Source organism: Schistocerca americana, chromosome 7 (assembly GCF_021461395.2).
Source record: "Schistocerca americana isolate TAMUIC-IGC-003095 chromosome 7, iqSchAmer2.1, whole genome shotgun sequence".
NCBI classification, from domain to species: Eukaryota; Metazoa; Arthropoda; class Insecta; order Orthoptera; family Acrididae; genus Schistocerca; species Schistocerca americana.
This window is the reverse complement of record NC_060125.1, coordinates 389849950-389862877: the sequence shown is the minus strand read 5'-3', so window position 1 is coordinate 389862877 and position 12928 is coordinate 389849950. Positions and strand designations below refer to the sequence as shown.

Genomic DNA, 12928 nt, shown 5'->3' with positions numbered 1-12928 from the left:
ATTGAATTGATTATTACAGAGCACTTAAAATTTTCAGATTCTGTCAATACGTGAAATATTGAAAAGCAAGGGAGTGTACATTTGGGTGTCTGTGTGGTTGTATATGTGAATGTATGTACTATTGCTAGAAAAATAACTAGTTCTTGAAAACTAGTATGAATCCTGTTTTCGTTTATGCATTTCTGCACTCGCATGTTAGTCCACTATAGGAGACTGGTTGCCTTTGCCTTATTTTAAGTATTTCTTCATCCAGGAATTTCCATTACTGTTATACTGAAATTCAAATATTTGTTAACCCTCTAAACTGTCAGGTAGGCAACCTGCAACTGGAACAATTCACCATTTTATTTGTGTAGTGTTATAGTTGTTTATGAAAATTAGGGCTGCCAAGTAACTTAAGACACAGTTACAGTAATAAATGAAGAAACAAAAAATGGTAGCTTGGGCAATATAAAGCTTAACAATCATAATACATTTTGACTTTTCTCTCAAAACATAAGAAGCTTGTTCAGTAAGAAAAATGAACTTGTCATATCAGTACACGACAATGAAAAATCGAATGGCATTTATATAGATGTATTATGCATAAAAAACGTTATCTAGAAGTCTCAGAAACTGAACATATGCACCTAGATGAATAGAATTTAGTGTCAAATTACTGTAGGCATAATATGAGGAAAGGATAGTGGTTATATACTCAAAATCAGGAATAAAATCTCAGACCATAGATCTCAGTGGATACTGAATTTAACAGCTTTTTGAGTGATGTACTTCCTTAGACTTGAAAACATGCAGGAAGACAGTTCCAATGGTCTATAGGCTCTCAACACGAAGTGTTGTAAGCTTAAAAAAATAAATTGTTAGAGGAGGTTACTAAAAACACTTAACAGAAATAACTAGTAAGTGATGATCATATGTGAAGATTTCATTTCAGATAATTGTGACAGAGAGCATCTAGTGCTGCTGATGTCTAACTATGGTTAGACCCCCAATGCAACATTTCCAACAAGAATAGGAGGAAATAGTGCAACAGTGATTCATTATTTATTTCTGTATCCAATTGTCTTTAATGAAATATGTGTGAGCCAACAATTAATATTTTATCTGACAATGGTAATCCAATGCCAGCAAGGAGGCACCCCCTTCAGTCAGGTTTACCTACGAAAGGAAAGGAAAATTTCACAGGACTTTAAATACTGATTCAGTTTCAAATCTCAATACTCATATGTACTACTTTGTCAAAATATAATTTTATAATAAACTTGAAAATTACCTTGCATATGTTTGCGGTAATGTGTTCTTTTAGTGAGAACAAGTACAGAGTGCAGATAAAATTCTTCATAGAAAAGAGATTGTTATAAAAATTTTCTAGTTTTTACTTAACTTGTTATCTTGGTTTAATATATTTTGATGTCTTTCTTTGCTCTGTACATAAAAAAAAACTAGTTGCAGGCACTTTATCTATCACACAGAACATTTAATTCTAATCTTTTTGGCATAACACAGTTTCAGCATTCGAAAATGTCTGAACTTCAGAATAAGACATTACACACTCAGAACTGCAACTTCCTGTCAGCTTCATACAACAACCTTCAGCTAATTAGAACAAAGACTATGCAGGGTGATTGTAATTAAAATTGCATACATGAGATGGCCCCCATGAAAAACAAGTGATCATAGGAAATGAGACTTTGTGGAAAAACTTGTTACGATGCGCAGGATAGAAGTAATGAATCAACCATTGAAAGGAACACATTTTAATTTTCAAATGAGAGGGTAACTTTAGATTCTGGGTTACAAATGTTCCTCAGTGTGATAATCATCTGTACCCATGACAGAGCCAGGAACTGCACTAGATATACCACTTCACAATTGTCCACAGCAGTTTTTGAGAGGTGAACCATGGTACAATCAGCTGTCATGACACAGCTCAGGCTGTATTTGAAGATCACACATCACGTCCAGTATTCTCAGACATCACAACATTAACTTCTTCAACAATTTGTGGCACAGTTGACTGAAGACCCCTCCCAGGAGCAATATCCAAATCACCAGTTAATTCGAACTGCCGAATCATGTTCTTCATCCTCGATGCTGTAAAATGGACCTCTCCATATCCCTTTAATGCATCGATACTCACAAAGTGCAGCAGCACTATTGCTGTTGTTTTGATAAAACAGCTTTGTGAGTAAAGTCTTGTTAACTGTGTGCAACTGTAATGCACACTTATGCTTTTGTTTCAACCCTGTATTGCCATACCAGTACTGGTAACTAATGACAAGTCATACCACAAACACCGTTAACAATGCAAATCCTGCAGCGCACAGTCTGAACATCATTCCCATATGGTTTGGTACCCATTTGGTAAATAGTTTTTATTCTAGACTGGCTCAGATAGTGAAAGTTTAATTATAACCACCCTGTACATACAGAAAAGATAGGCTTTTACATAAAAAAATGAATTACTCGTCAATAGTCTTTATTGAAGTTAGTTTGAAAGTGTATAATGAAGGATTTTCATGCCAACAACTTTAAGTATAATTAAAACTAGATAACCAAATTTTGAAATAAATCAAATACTGTATATGAAAAATAATTAAGTTATTAGAAAAGTAATAGAATTAATGTTTCCATAAAGAGATTTCCACTCTGCAGCAGAGTGTGTGCAGATATGGAACTTCCTAGCAGATTAAAACTGTGTGGCAGACTGAGACTCGAACTCAGGACCTACACAGTTTAAATCTGTCAGGAAATTTCATATCGCGCACACTCTGCTGCAGAGTGAAAATCTCATTCTGGAAACATGCCCGAGGCTGTGGCAAAGTCGTGTCTCCACAATATTCTTGCTTCCAGGAGTGCTAGTTCTGCAGGTTTCGCAGGAGAGCTTTTGTGAACTTTGGAAGATAGGAGACAAGGTACTGGCAGAAGTAGAGCACTGAGGAGGGGTCGTGAGTCATGCTTGGGTAGCTCAGTTGCTAGAGCACTTATTCACCAAAGGCAAAGGTCCCGATGAAACCAGTTTTCCTTTGGAAAAGGTTAAGGACTTTTAAATAGAAACCGAAAAAATGTGTGGCTGACATCTGGGGTCAAAATATCTTGTACTAGGAAGAGAGATCTGTATATAATGCAAATCACTTGCTCTAAGCAAGATTAAAAAATCCACTACAAACAGTATAGTAAGATTCTTCAGCATATCATCAAAAAGGCAAAGAACAAATACAATGCATACAAAAAATCAAAATTCCAAGAACAAGAGACATCTGTTTTTCTAATTCATCTGATAGTAAGATCATAAAAAATCAGTAAGTCATTAAAAAGTTGTTACTCTTCTGGCTGTACTGCTGTCTCAGCCAAAGCACTAAGATACTGTGTTAACTTGGTAGCGCCACCTTTCAGATACCTTTGTACATCATCAATGAGTCGAGGTGTATTTCTTGAAAACTGAAGTAGTAACACAGACATACAAAAGTGTAGATAAGCAACTAACTTCTAATCACAGACCTATCGCCTTTCTTCTTGTGTTCTCAAAAATGTTTGAAAAAGTAGTATATGATCTCAAGAACTCATTTGTAGGAGAACTAAGCAACAAAAAAGACCCTGCTGGCATTTGCTGTGATCTTGCCAATGCCCTTTTATTTTGTGGGTAATAAAATTCTGCTAGGGAAACTAATACAAGCAAGCAAGCAAGCAAAGTTTTGCATCATATTCCATTAAAGGTCTTCCCCTTCCATAAATGGAGTCATATCCGAATAGAAAACAAAGTGTCACATTAATAAATGATAAGCAGGAATAAGATTAAACTAAAAGTAGAGAAACGTTAACTATGGTGCACAACAAGATTCAGTGCTTGGCTCATTCTTGTTCTTTGCCTAAGTAAATGGATTACCCGTGACACTGAAGGACCTTCCAAAAACTGTAATGTTTGCTAATATAACAAATACAGCTGGGGATTATCGGAACATGCTTACAACTGGTTTACCGCTAACGGCTTAACCCAGAATACAGCATAAAGTTGTATTATGCAATTCCAAAAAAATCAAAGTGACGTAAAAACAGTATTCATTCTCCAAAAGTATGAAATAGGAATATTCAGTAAAGTTGATAACCAAAGAAATTGGACAATGTGAGTTTTTAATTTTCACACTAGAATTACACGGGAAAACACAACTCTCACAGGCAATGCATTTGTTGGTGAACACACAATATGTTGTACAGGATGGTTAGAAACAGTCTGAAAAACTTGTAAAAGAGTAGCAGAGGAGCTTGTCCTGAGTAATAATTGTTCAGAAAAAAATTCATTATGTTGCGCCATTTCTGAGTTAATTAACATCAAATTGAAGTTAGCAAGTCAGGTCATTGTGCACATAAATTCAAGCACTTGCATATGCTAAAATGCATACTGCACAGACATCCATGTGCCCATGAGTTATCCCTTTTTCAAATGATCATTATCAGTGCCTTTTTCAGACATGATAAATTTAATTTAGCTGAGGAAAAGCTATGTTTATTCAGTTCCAGAAAACCGAATGAAGAACGTGTTTGGTGACACTGTGTCTAGCAGGCTGCTCGAATTTGCGTGTGTGGTGACCTGATTGGCTAACTTCAGTGATAAACAACTCAGAAACAGTGTACCACATCAGTTTTTTTCCTCAGCACAGCATCCTCTGCAAAATCATTATGAGCTTTTCAGACCATTTCTGACCAACCCATATAAATGTTTATCCATTAGTGAATGGCCTCTGTGACTTTGATGCACAACCAGCCATTCTAAATGACATAAGATTATAATAAAGATGTATCATCAACAACAGTTAGTGTAATTAATCAGTAGACAATAGAAAGTTTCAAAGTGGCTCTATAGGTAATGACCAGAGGGATATGTATAATGGGACAGATGTCAATTCCTAATTAAACATGTTTGTAAATGGATTTGTCTGTGCTTTGGAAGATCAATTTTCCAAGGAAACAGTAAAGCATGCCACTAAGATGACACCAGTAAAGCCTTGGATAACAAAAGGGATAAAAATACTATATCAGAGTGCATTCAACCCGGGACAGGTGAGAGATATGGGAAAAACCCAGAATTTTTTTTATTTGGGAGAAAACCGGGAAAAATCCAAGAATTTTTTTAGAATTCCAGGAACTTTTCATTGTTTTAGTTTTCAGTTAATTTTTTGTAATTTTGACTGTTAAGAACCAATACCCTAACAAAGGATATTACTGTATCCTGCTACGGCAGAATAATACTGCAGCAACGAAAAAAAAAAAAAAAAAAAAAAAAAAAAAAAAAAAAAAAAAAAAAAAAAAAAAAACCTTAAGTTGCAAAGGAAATGCACCATATACAACAACAAAACACAGTGCTTATACAAGCTGTCTGACAATAGCAAAATGTATCAGAGGCTTTAGGAAGACTGTGCAATGCTTCAGAACAACAAATTGCCTCCGATGAGCACGACGTCACCATTGTTTACATTAGATTTGCTTGAGCAGTTGCAAGCGGGCTCATGCACATGTGCAGTTGAGTCTCCCACTTCTACCTAAAGAAGTGTGGCTGTTAGCTGTATAAGCAGTTGCAGCAAGCAGCCAGATACTGCCCAGAAAACTTTTACACGCACGCGCAAGCTGCCAAATTCACGCATGCGCAACAGGTCCTGATCTAGGGGGCAGGGGCAAGCCAGGGTATCTGCCCAGGGTAGCACAGGGGGAGGGGGCCAAGTTCATATCTTGATGAAAAAAAAAATTGTATCATGAAGCACATGGCATCCAGCACACGTTGATCTATCGATTATTCATATGATTTTGAAACGCGTCCCTGTTGATTTTTGAACGTATTCTAAGTTGATTTCCGAATGAATCATAAGTTGATTTTTGAATGCATGCATAGTGTACGTGATGTCCTTGCCATGGGAATCTCATCACATCTCAAATAAACCATCGTCCAGACAAAAGGTGACAGGGCTATACGAGGTGAGTGGAGTAAAGCCGAACGGGTGAAAGCCAATCGCTGTTTTGTATATGTGGTTGTCTGGGTTTGTGATTGATAAGTGTTGTTATAATTACTAGCAAATCCATAGATTCAGACTACCAGAGTGGAAATAAACAACTAACAGGAATAACAGGTAAGAAAGATTACGTATTATCTTCTCGGTGTATCCAAGAAAATGACGGAAAATTTTTGGCCAGACCGCTACACTACTAAGGGCCAGTTGTACAGTCTCTGGCTAGCAGCCGCCTAAGTTATATTTTGGGAGTAGTGCGGAAACACGTTGTATGAACACATAAAACACCTAACCGGAGAATAAACACGGGATAACTAAACCGGTGATTGCGACAGGGTTAGTGAAGTTAATCGAAGAATAAGTTTTCACACTGACAGGAATAGTTACAGAATTAGTGATGATCAGATTGATTGTTAGGATGAGGAAAATGGGGGCATCACACAAATTATAGAAGGATACGACGATTCCAAATTTATATAAAAATTTTGCTACTACTTTTCGATCTCATGCTTGTGACTCTGGAGTGTGTGAATGAAATGTGAAACTATATTGTAACAAATGCCTAATAGGCATTTGATATTTGTACTTCGTAATTATGTTGCCATGTTATAAAAATGACCATTTGTGCCAAAACAATCTCGTTTATTTGGTGTGTGTTACAATTGATGCAATATTAGACAGGCCTATTTCATTTTATCTAGCAGACAGTGACAAAGTACACATAATCAGATCAAGGAACCACACCAAGCTTGATCAGATCGAGGAACCACACCAAGCTTGGGTTCTATTTGTATTAACAGCTTTTTCAGTATTAGACAACGACATTTTGTTTTCTTCATACAGAAAAATGTTTGACAACCTCTAATGAGGTAATAGATTCTTTCCCAGAAAGGAAAAGCATGCCATGTAAAGCTGTAGCAAGATTAGAGAGAAAAAAAATGCTAGGACTTAAGGCTTGAAGGAACGTGTACTGCTTGCTTGTCTCTTGTCTTCACTGGTTTTATGCATCCTAGATTTAATTTTATGTCACAGAAAATACAAGTTATTAGCTAATAGGCAATAAAGAGGGCAAATTTTCTGGAGAGTATTTGTTCTCCCGGTTACAAATAATCCCATCCAGCAATTGCGAGTTTTTTTTTAAAGAGGGGCAGGATGTCAAACTGACCGACTGGGAGCAGGAGAATCACCACAGGACATTTTAATTTCCACTGTCCTGAAGATAGTTTAATGGCATCCACTTCAAAATATTACGCATTTGAATTCCACAGAGCGAAATACAGTGACGTGCGATAGAAGAATGCTGTGTGAAGAGGTGTGGCACTGCACGTTGGCACGGTTAAGACCAAATAACGTGTCTTACATTTCCTCAAACACATATTTTTTATGTACCAGACTCTTCAGAGAGATATGCTCTACAAAATGAACATATTTTAAATTTTTGGCTTACTGCCTCAAACGCTAGAGGGAGAGTTGGCGGGGGAGGGGGAAGGGTTTGGGGCACTATCTAATATTTTCCCGGTTCAAAAATATCGTTGGTCCGGGTGTAATGGCGCAGAGCCATCTGAGTTCTAGTGGTGAGGTGGGTAGTCTCCATGTGCCCCGTGATTACTTTTAGTGATTTTGTTGTTTCCTCTTCGTTTGTTGCTCTGACGTCAAATGAATATAAAACGGATTGCTGTGGCCAGGAGCTATCAAGTGAATGAAAATATATTCACATAGTTATGGAAGGCTGAAATACGTTATTAGTTTCAAATTTTATTTTATTTCCATCTCTCTGACAGTCAAGCATTAATAGCCTTGCACAACAATGAAGTTATTTTTGTCGGTTTGCTAAAGAAATTTGGCTTTTATTAATCTTTTCCTCTGAGGCAGTCAATTTATTTGAAACAATGTGTTTAATTCCCCACTATTTGCTAGTTTCAACTGTTCGCTGCATTTCAAGTGCACGTTTTCATCTTCTAGCTCGTATGGCATTATGTCATAATGAAGAACCAAACATGAGATAATACAGTACTGGTACTCCAAGAAAATTTACATCTGAATCTGGAGATACGAATGTGTGCTTTAAGCCGAATTATGATTTTAGTATGGTTCACAAAGTTCCGATGCTTTTGGAGTAACATCTGATGTCGTGTTTCTTTTGTGACATAATGTAAGATCTTTTACATGTACGAACATACGGGCTTCCTCGTCATCGTAGCTGCGCAAGCATGGTGACTCCTGTTACATGGTGCTCTATGGCAACTGCTGAAACAAACCTATTTGTAACAGGTCGTGGGAAAATATTACAAATGGTCATTTGAAAAGCGTTACTTTCTAAGTAAATTTTCTTTTACACAAGATGAACTATCTGCGAGAATGTACGATGAATTTCTTAAATCACAGAGCATTTGACTCTATTTAAAAATCAACCCTTTCAGGACGATGATTGAGAAGAATTTTGAGCCCAGAAAATCAGACATTAATGTCATTATTAAAAATTTTACTGGCACATTTGTGTAAAGTATCTTAAAATGTGACATGCGCAAAAAGATCAACATTATATGTAAAAGCTTAGCTTCTCTTGCATCTTATTAATCTTTGAGAGCAATATTACATGTGAAAGCTTTGCTTTTTTTGTAGCAACACTACATAAATTAATTTAAACCATTAATTTTTCCTATTTGTGCGTTCGCGCTACTTAAGTGGTGTTGCAACTGGCTGACTACATCACTGTCCTATGCTCTGAATATCCGCCGTCATCGGCTGGCGAGATCACATGACATAGCTATGACTGGCTTACAAAAGCACATCACAATCTCTATTATAATGCTTCGAATAGTAACAAGTGGTGTTTGGTGGAATTCGAATTTATACCTTCGTAATACAAAAATAACAGCATACATGTTGCTGCACATCAAAGGTCTTTCCAGAAAGCGTTTTTTTTTTTTTTCCCCTGAGTTTTGTTTTCTACATCTGTGTATACAATCATAACTAATCAAAGGATTGATAAGTTTTACAGTTCCTAGGAAAAGTATACTGTCACTTAACACAGAAAAAGTGTATTTTCACCAGGGGGAAAGTGTATTTTTAACTGGGAAATCCGGGATCTTTTTTTTTCTTGTCTGTGTATACTCCCTGTATTTGCAAGGAAAAGGAAGATGTATGAAATGGTGAGGACAAACAGAGAAGTAGGACTGATTTCATATTACAAGAAATACTGTGAAATTTTTTTAAAAAAGAAAAACGGTAAAAATTAAGAAATGTCTCTATAATATCTGAAATTAATAGTTTAGATAATGAAATTAAATCTAGGAGGACAATACTAAAAAGAGAAAAAAGGAAATCAGTTATAATATGTGAAGACCTTGTTGTTAAAGGAAACAACATATTGTAGCAGCCAGGTAGTCAGCATATTTATTAATTGTTTTCTGATACACGTGCCAACTCCTGCTTTTCCCATATCTTCCATTCAGAAATAGACCGCTGATTTATAGCCTCTGTGTTTAACATTTGTATTCCTGTATCCACCGAGTGAGGTGGCGCAGTAGTTAGCTCACTGGACTCGCATTCCGGAGGACGACGGTTCAATCCCATGTCCGACCATCCTGATTTAGGTTTTCCATCATTTCCCTAAATCGCTTCAGGCAACTGCTGGGATGGTTCCTTTGAAAGGGCACAGCCGACTTCCTTCACCATGCCGATGACCTCACAGTTCGGTCTCCTCCACCAAATCATCCCAACCCAACCGTATTCCTGTATTCACATGGTGATCAAATAGGATGTAATAAATATGCATTTTGTTATTTATTAATGGATGTAATGCTTGCTGCAGTTGTGAGTATAATCATTGAATTTTATGGCTAATGATTCCAATGCATCATCATTTCTGCAGGAGCTATGATTTTTGACTCTATTTTGTATGTGTTGCTGTTTTTTGATTTCTTGTCCAACAACATTCCAGATTGTTTTTGTTTTATTTTTGACCATAGGGCACACATTTCAATTTCTTAATAACAGTCTGAAGGATTTGACAGTGTTGGTGACAATAGGGTTTCAGCTCTTGACTACTGCTTATCCCCTTTATTACGTAGAGCTCCCTCTCCTCTGTAATTTTATATACACAGTGTTAGTTCAATAATTGTTTGAGCCAAAATCTTATATTTCATTTGTGTAGAATGGATTTCTATGGTTTGTTTTCTTTCTGGCCTCCTGATAGAATACAAACATTTGTAACCTTTTTGTTATTTAAATGCTGTCACTAAGTCTTTGTTATATTATTACAGGAACAGTTTTTGGTGACCCACATTTTATCACATTTGATAATGTTGAGTATACGTTCAATGGAAAAGGAGAATTTGTGCTGGTTCGAGTGGACACAGAAAAGCTGAGGTTAGATGTCCAAGGCCGGTTTGAACAAATGCCAAAGAATGTTTATGGAGAAGTAATGGCAACGCAACTGACAGCTATTGCTGGTAAGATACAAAAGTTTCATCTAATGTTCTTACTTTTGTAACACTTTCATGCAGACTTTTTTATTGCAAGGAGATTTAAATGACTTTTTCTGTGAATTTTGTTTGCAGTTTTTTATTACAATAATAACTTCTTGTATAATAATGGAACTTGCAGAATATATCATATTAAGTGAAGAAGAAGCTGTATGGAACAAAGTAAATAGACATTGCAACCAAACTGTGGAAGCATAAAATTGCTACTTAAAGAGAGTGTGAAGACAGGAGAGATTTCATTGATATCAACTTAACTGAAAGAAAGAACAGCAATTTACAGAAAAAATCTGCTGCCCAGTCCACACATTATAAACTAGTAATTAATAATATACTCACAATTACAGAATATCATGTTACTAACTAAAACTGGTAGCCATGATCAGATACATACAAATGTCAACAGAAGTGGAAGTGTATGCATAAAGTTGTACGTATGTTTCATTAAGCTTAAAAAAATGAAGATATGAACACATTCCTAAAGATGTAGGCAAATTGTTTACACATAACAATGTGACTGATAAGATTGACTTGAACTAGAATACCTACAAAATTTAAGAGATAATAGAGTGAAGATAAAAAGACCTACAAAATTTAAGAGACAATAGAGTGAAGTTAAAAGATGCAGCATAAATTGTTGTAAATTCAAGAACTGTATAAAAGGATAGATAGCTACTCATGATGTAGGGAGGTGTTGAGAGGTCAGCTCAATGAAAAAGGAAGCAGGATGTCATTTCGCTATCAGACTTAGCCCTTCATCAGACATAGATAACAAAATTCATGCGCTTTCTCTCTCTCTCTCTCTCTCTCTCTCTATCTATCTCTCTATCTCTAATGCTGCTTGTGGAAGCATGCAAGGATGTGGCGGGGGCAGGATAGTAAGCCACTAGGTGCAGGCTAAGCTAGTGGTCCCCACATAATCACTGCCCGACCACAAATAAACACATCTCTCAGTACCGCCCAGGACTGGAGCAACTGAATCACATTCTCTTCCAAGATTTTAAGTAGCTCTTATCGTGTCCTGAAATTAGTAATGTCCTCCCCACTGTCCTCCTTAGCCCACCTACAGCAGTGCTCTGTTGTCCACCCAACATCCACAATATCCTTTTCTGTCCCTATTCCACTTGTCCTCCGAATCCCTTGTTCCTTGGCTCATATCCCCATAATAGACCTAGCTGCAAGATGTCACTTACATCCTCCCACTGCTAACATATTCCAGGTCTGCCACAGGGATCCCCTATACTATCAAAGGCCAGATGTGAAAGCAGCCATGTGATCTACCAACTTAGCTGCAATCACTGTGCCAAATTTTATATGGACTTGACAACTAACAAGCTGACTGCTCACATGAATGGTCTATGTCAAACTGTGACAAAAAAACAGCTGGACTACTCAGTTGCTGAGCATGCTGCCCAACATGAGTGTTCAGTTTCAACAACTGTTTCACAGCCTGTACCATCTGGATTCTTCCCACAAATGCCAGCTATTCTTAATTGTGCAGATGGAAACTCTCCCTGCCTTTGTTCCCATAATCCTTGTGGTTAAGAACAATGGTGGTGAAGCCTTTGTCTGCTGGTAGGATTATAAGGTTGGGATCAGTCCACCATCTAATAACTGATCCCGACCTTATAATCCTACCTGCAGACAAAGGTTCCACCACTGTTGTTTTGAACCGCAAGGATTGTGTGGCAGGACTCTGTCAGCTGTCACATACTTGCAACTGCAAACTATGCCACAGTGATCCCATTCCAGTAATCCAGCAGGATCTCGTCACTACTCAAATCCTTAGGCCCATCCCAGAACCTCTCCCCAGAGTCCATCTCTCTACTTACCCCTACCACTCTGCGCACTCCTACCTAAAGTCCATAAACCCAACCACCCAGGATGCCCCCTTGTGCCCCCACTGAGAGAATCTCTGCTCTTGTAGACCAACACCTTCAACCCATTACCCAGAACCTATCGTCCTATATAAAATATGAACCATTTCCTCAAGTAACTCTCCACAGTTTCTGTCCCTTTACCACATGGTGCCCTGCTTGTCACTATTGATGCCACCTCCCTGTACACTAACATTCCCAATGCCCATGGCCTTACTGCAATCAAACACTACCTTTCCAGACGCCCTATGGGTTCCAAACCAACCACCTCCTTCCCAGTCTTCATGACCAACTATATTCTCACCCACAATTACTTCTCCTTTGAAGGCATTACCTACAAACAAATCCATGGTACGGCTATGGGCACCCACATCGCACCATCCTATGCTAACCCATTCATGGGCCATCTAGGGGAATCCTCCTTAAAAACTCATAATCATAAACCCCTGATCTTGTTCAGATTCATTGATGACATCTTTGCTATCTGGATAGAAGGTAACGACACTTTATTCACATTCCTCCAGAATCTCAATAACTTCTCCCCCATTTGCTTCACCTGGTCCTACTC

The 12928-nt window shown here is 37.4% G+C and overlaps 1 protein-coding gene across 1 annotated transcript in view; it reads left to right on the top strand.

The window, feature by feature from the left end:
- Positions 1 to 12928, top strand: part of LOC124622221 (protein mesh) — a 264311-nt gene that overhangs the window by 167147 nt on the left and 84236 nt on the right. Inside the window, exon 13 of the mRNA XM_047147873.1 lies at positions 10265 to 10453. Within this exon, the coding sequence (XP_047003829.1) occupies positions 10265 to 10453 (189 nt within the window). The remainder of the gene's footprint in view (positions 1 to 10264; positions 10454 to 12928) is intronic.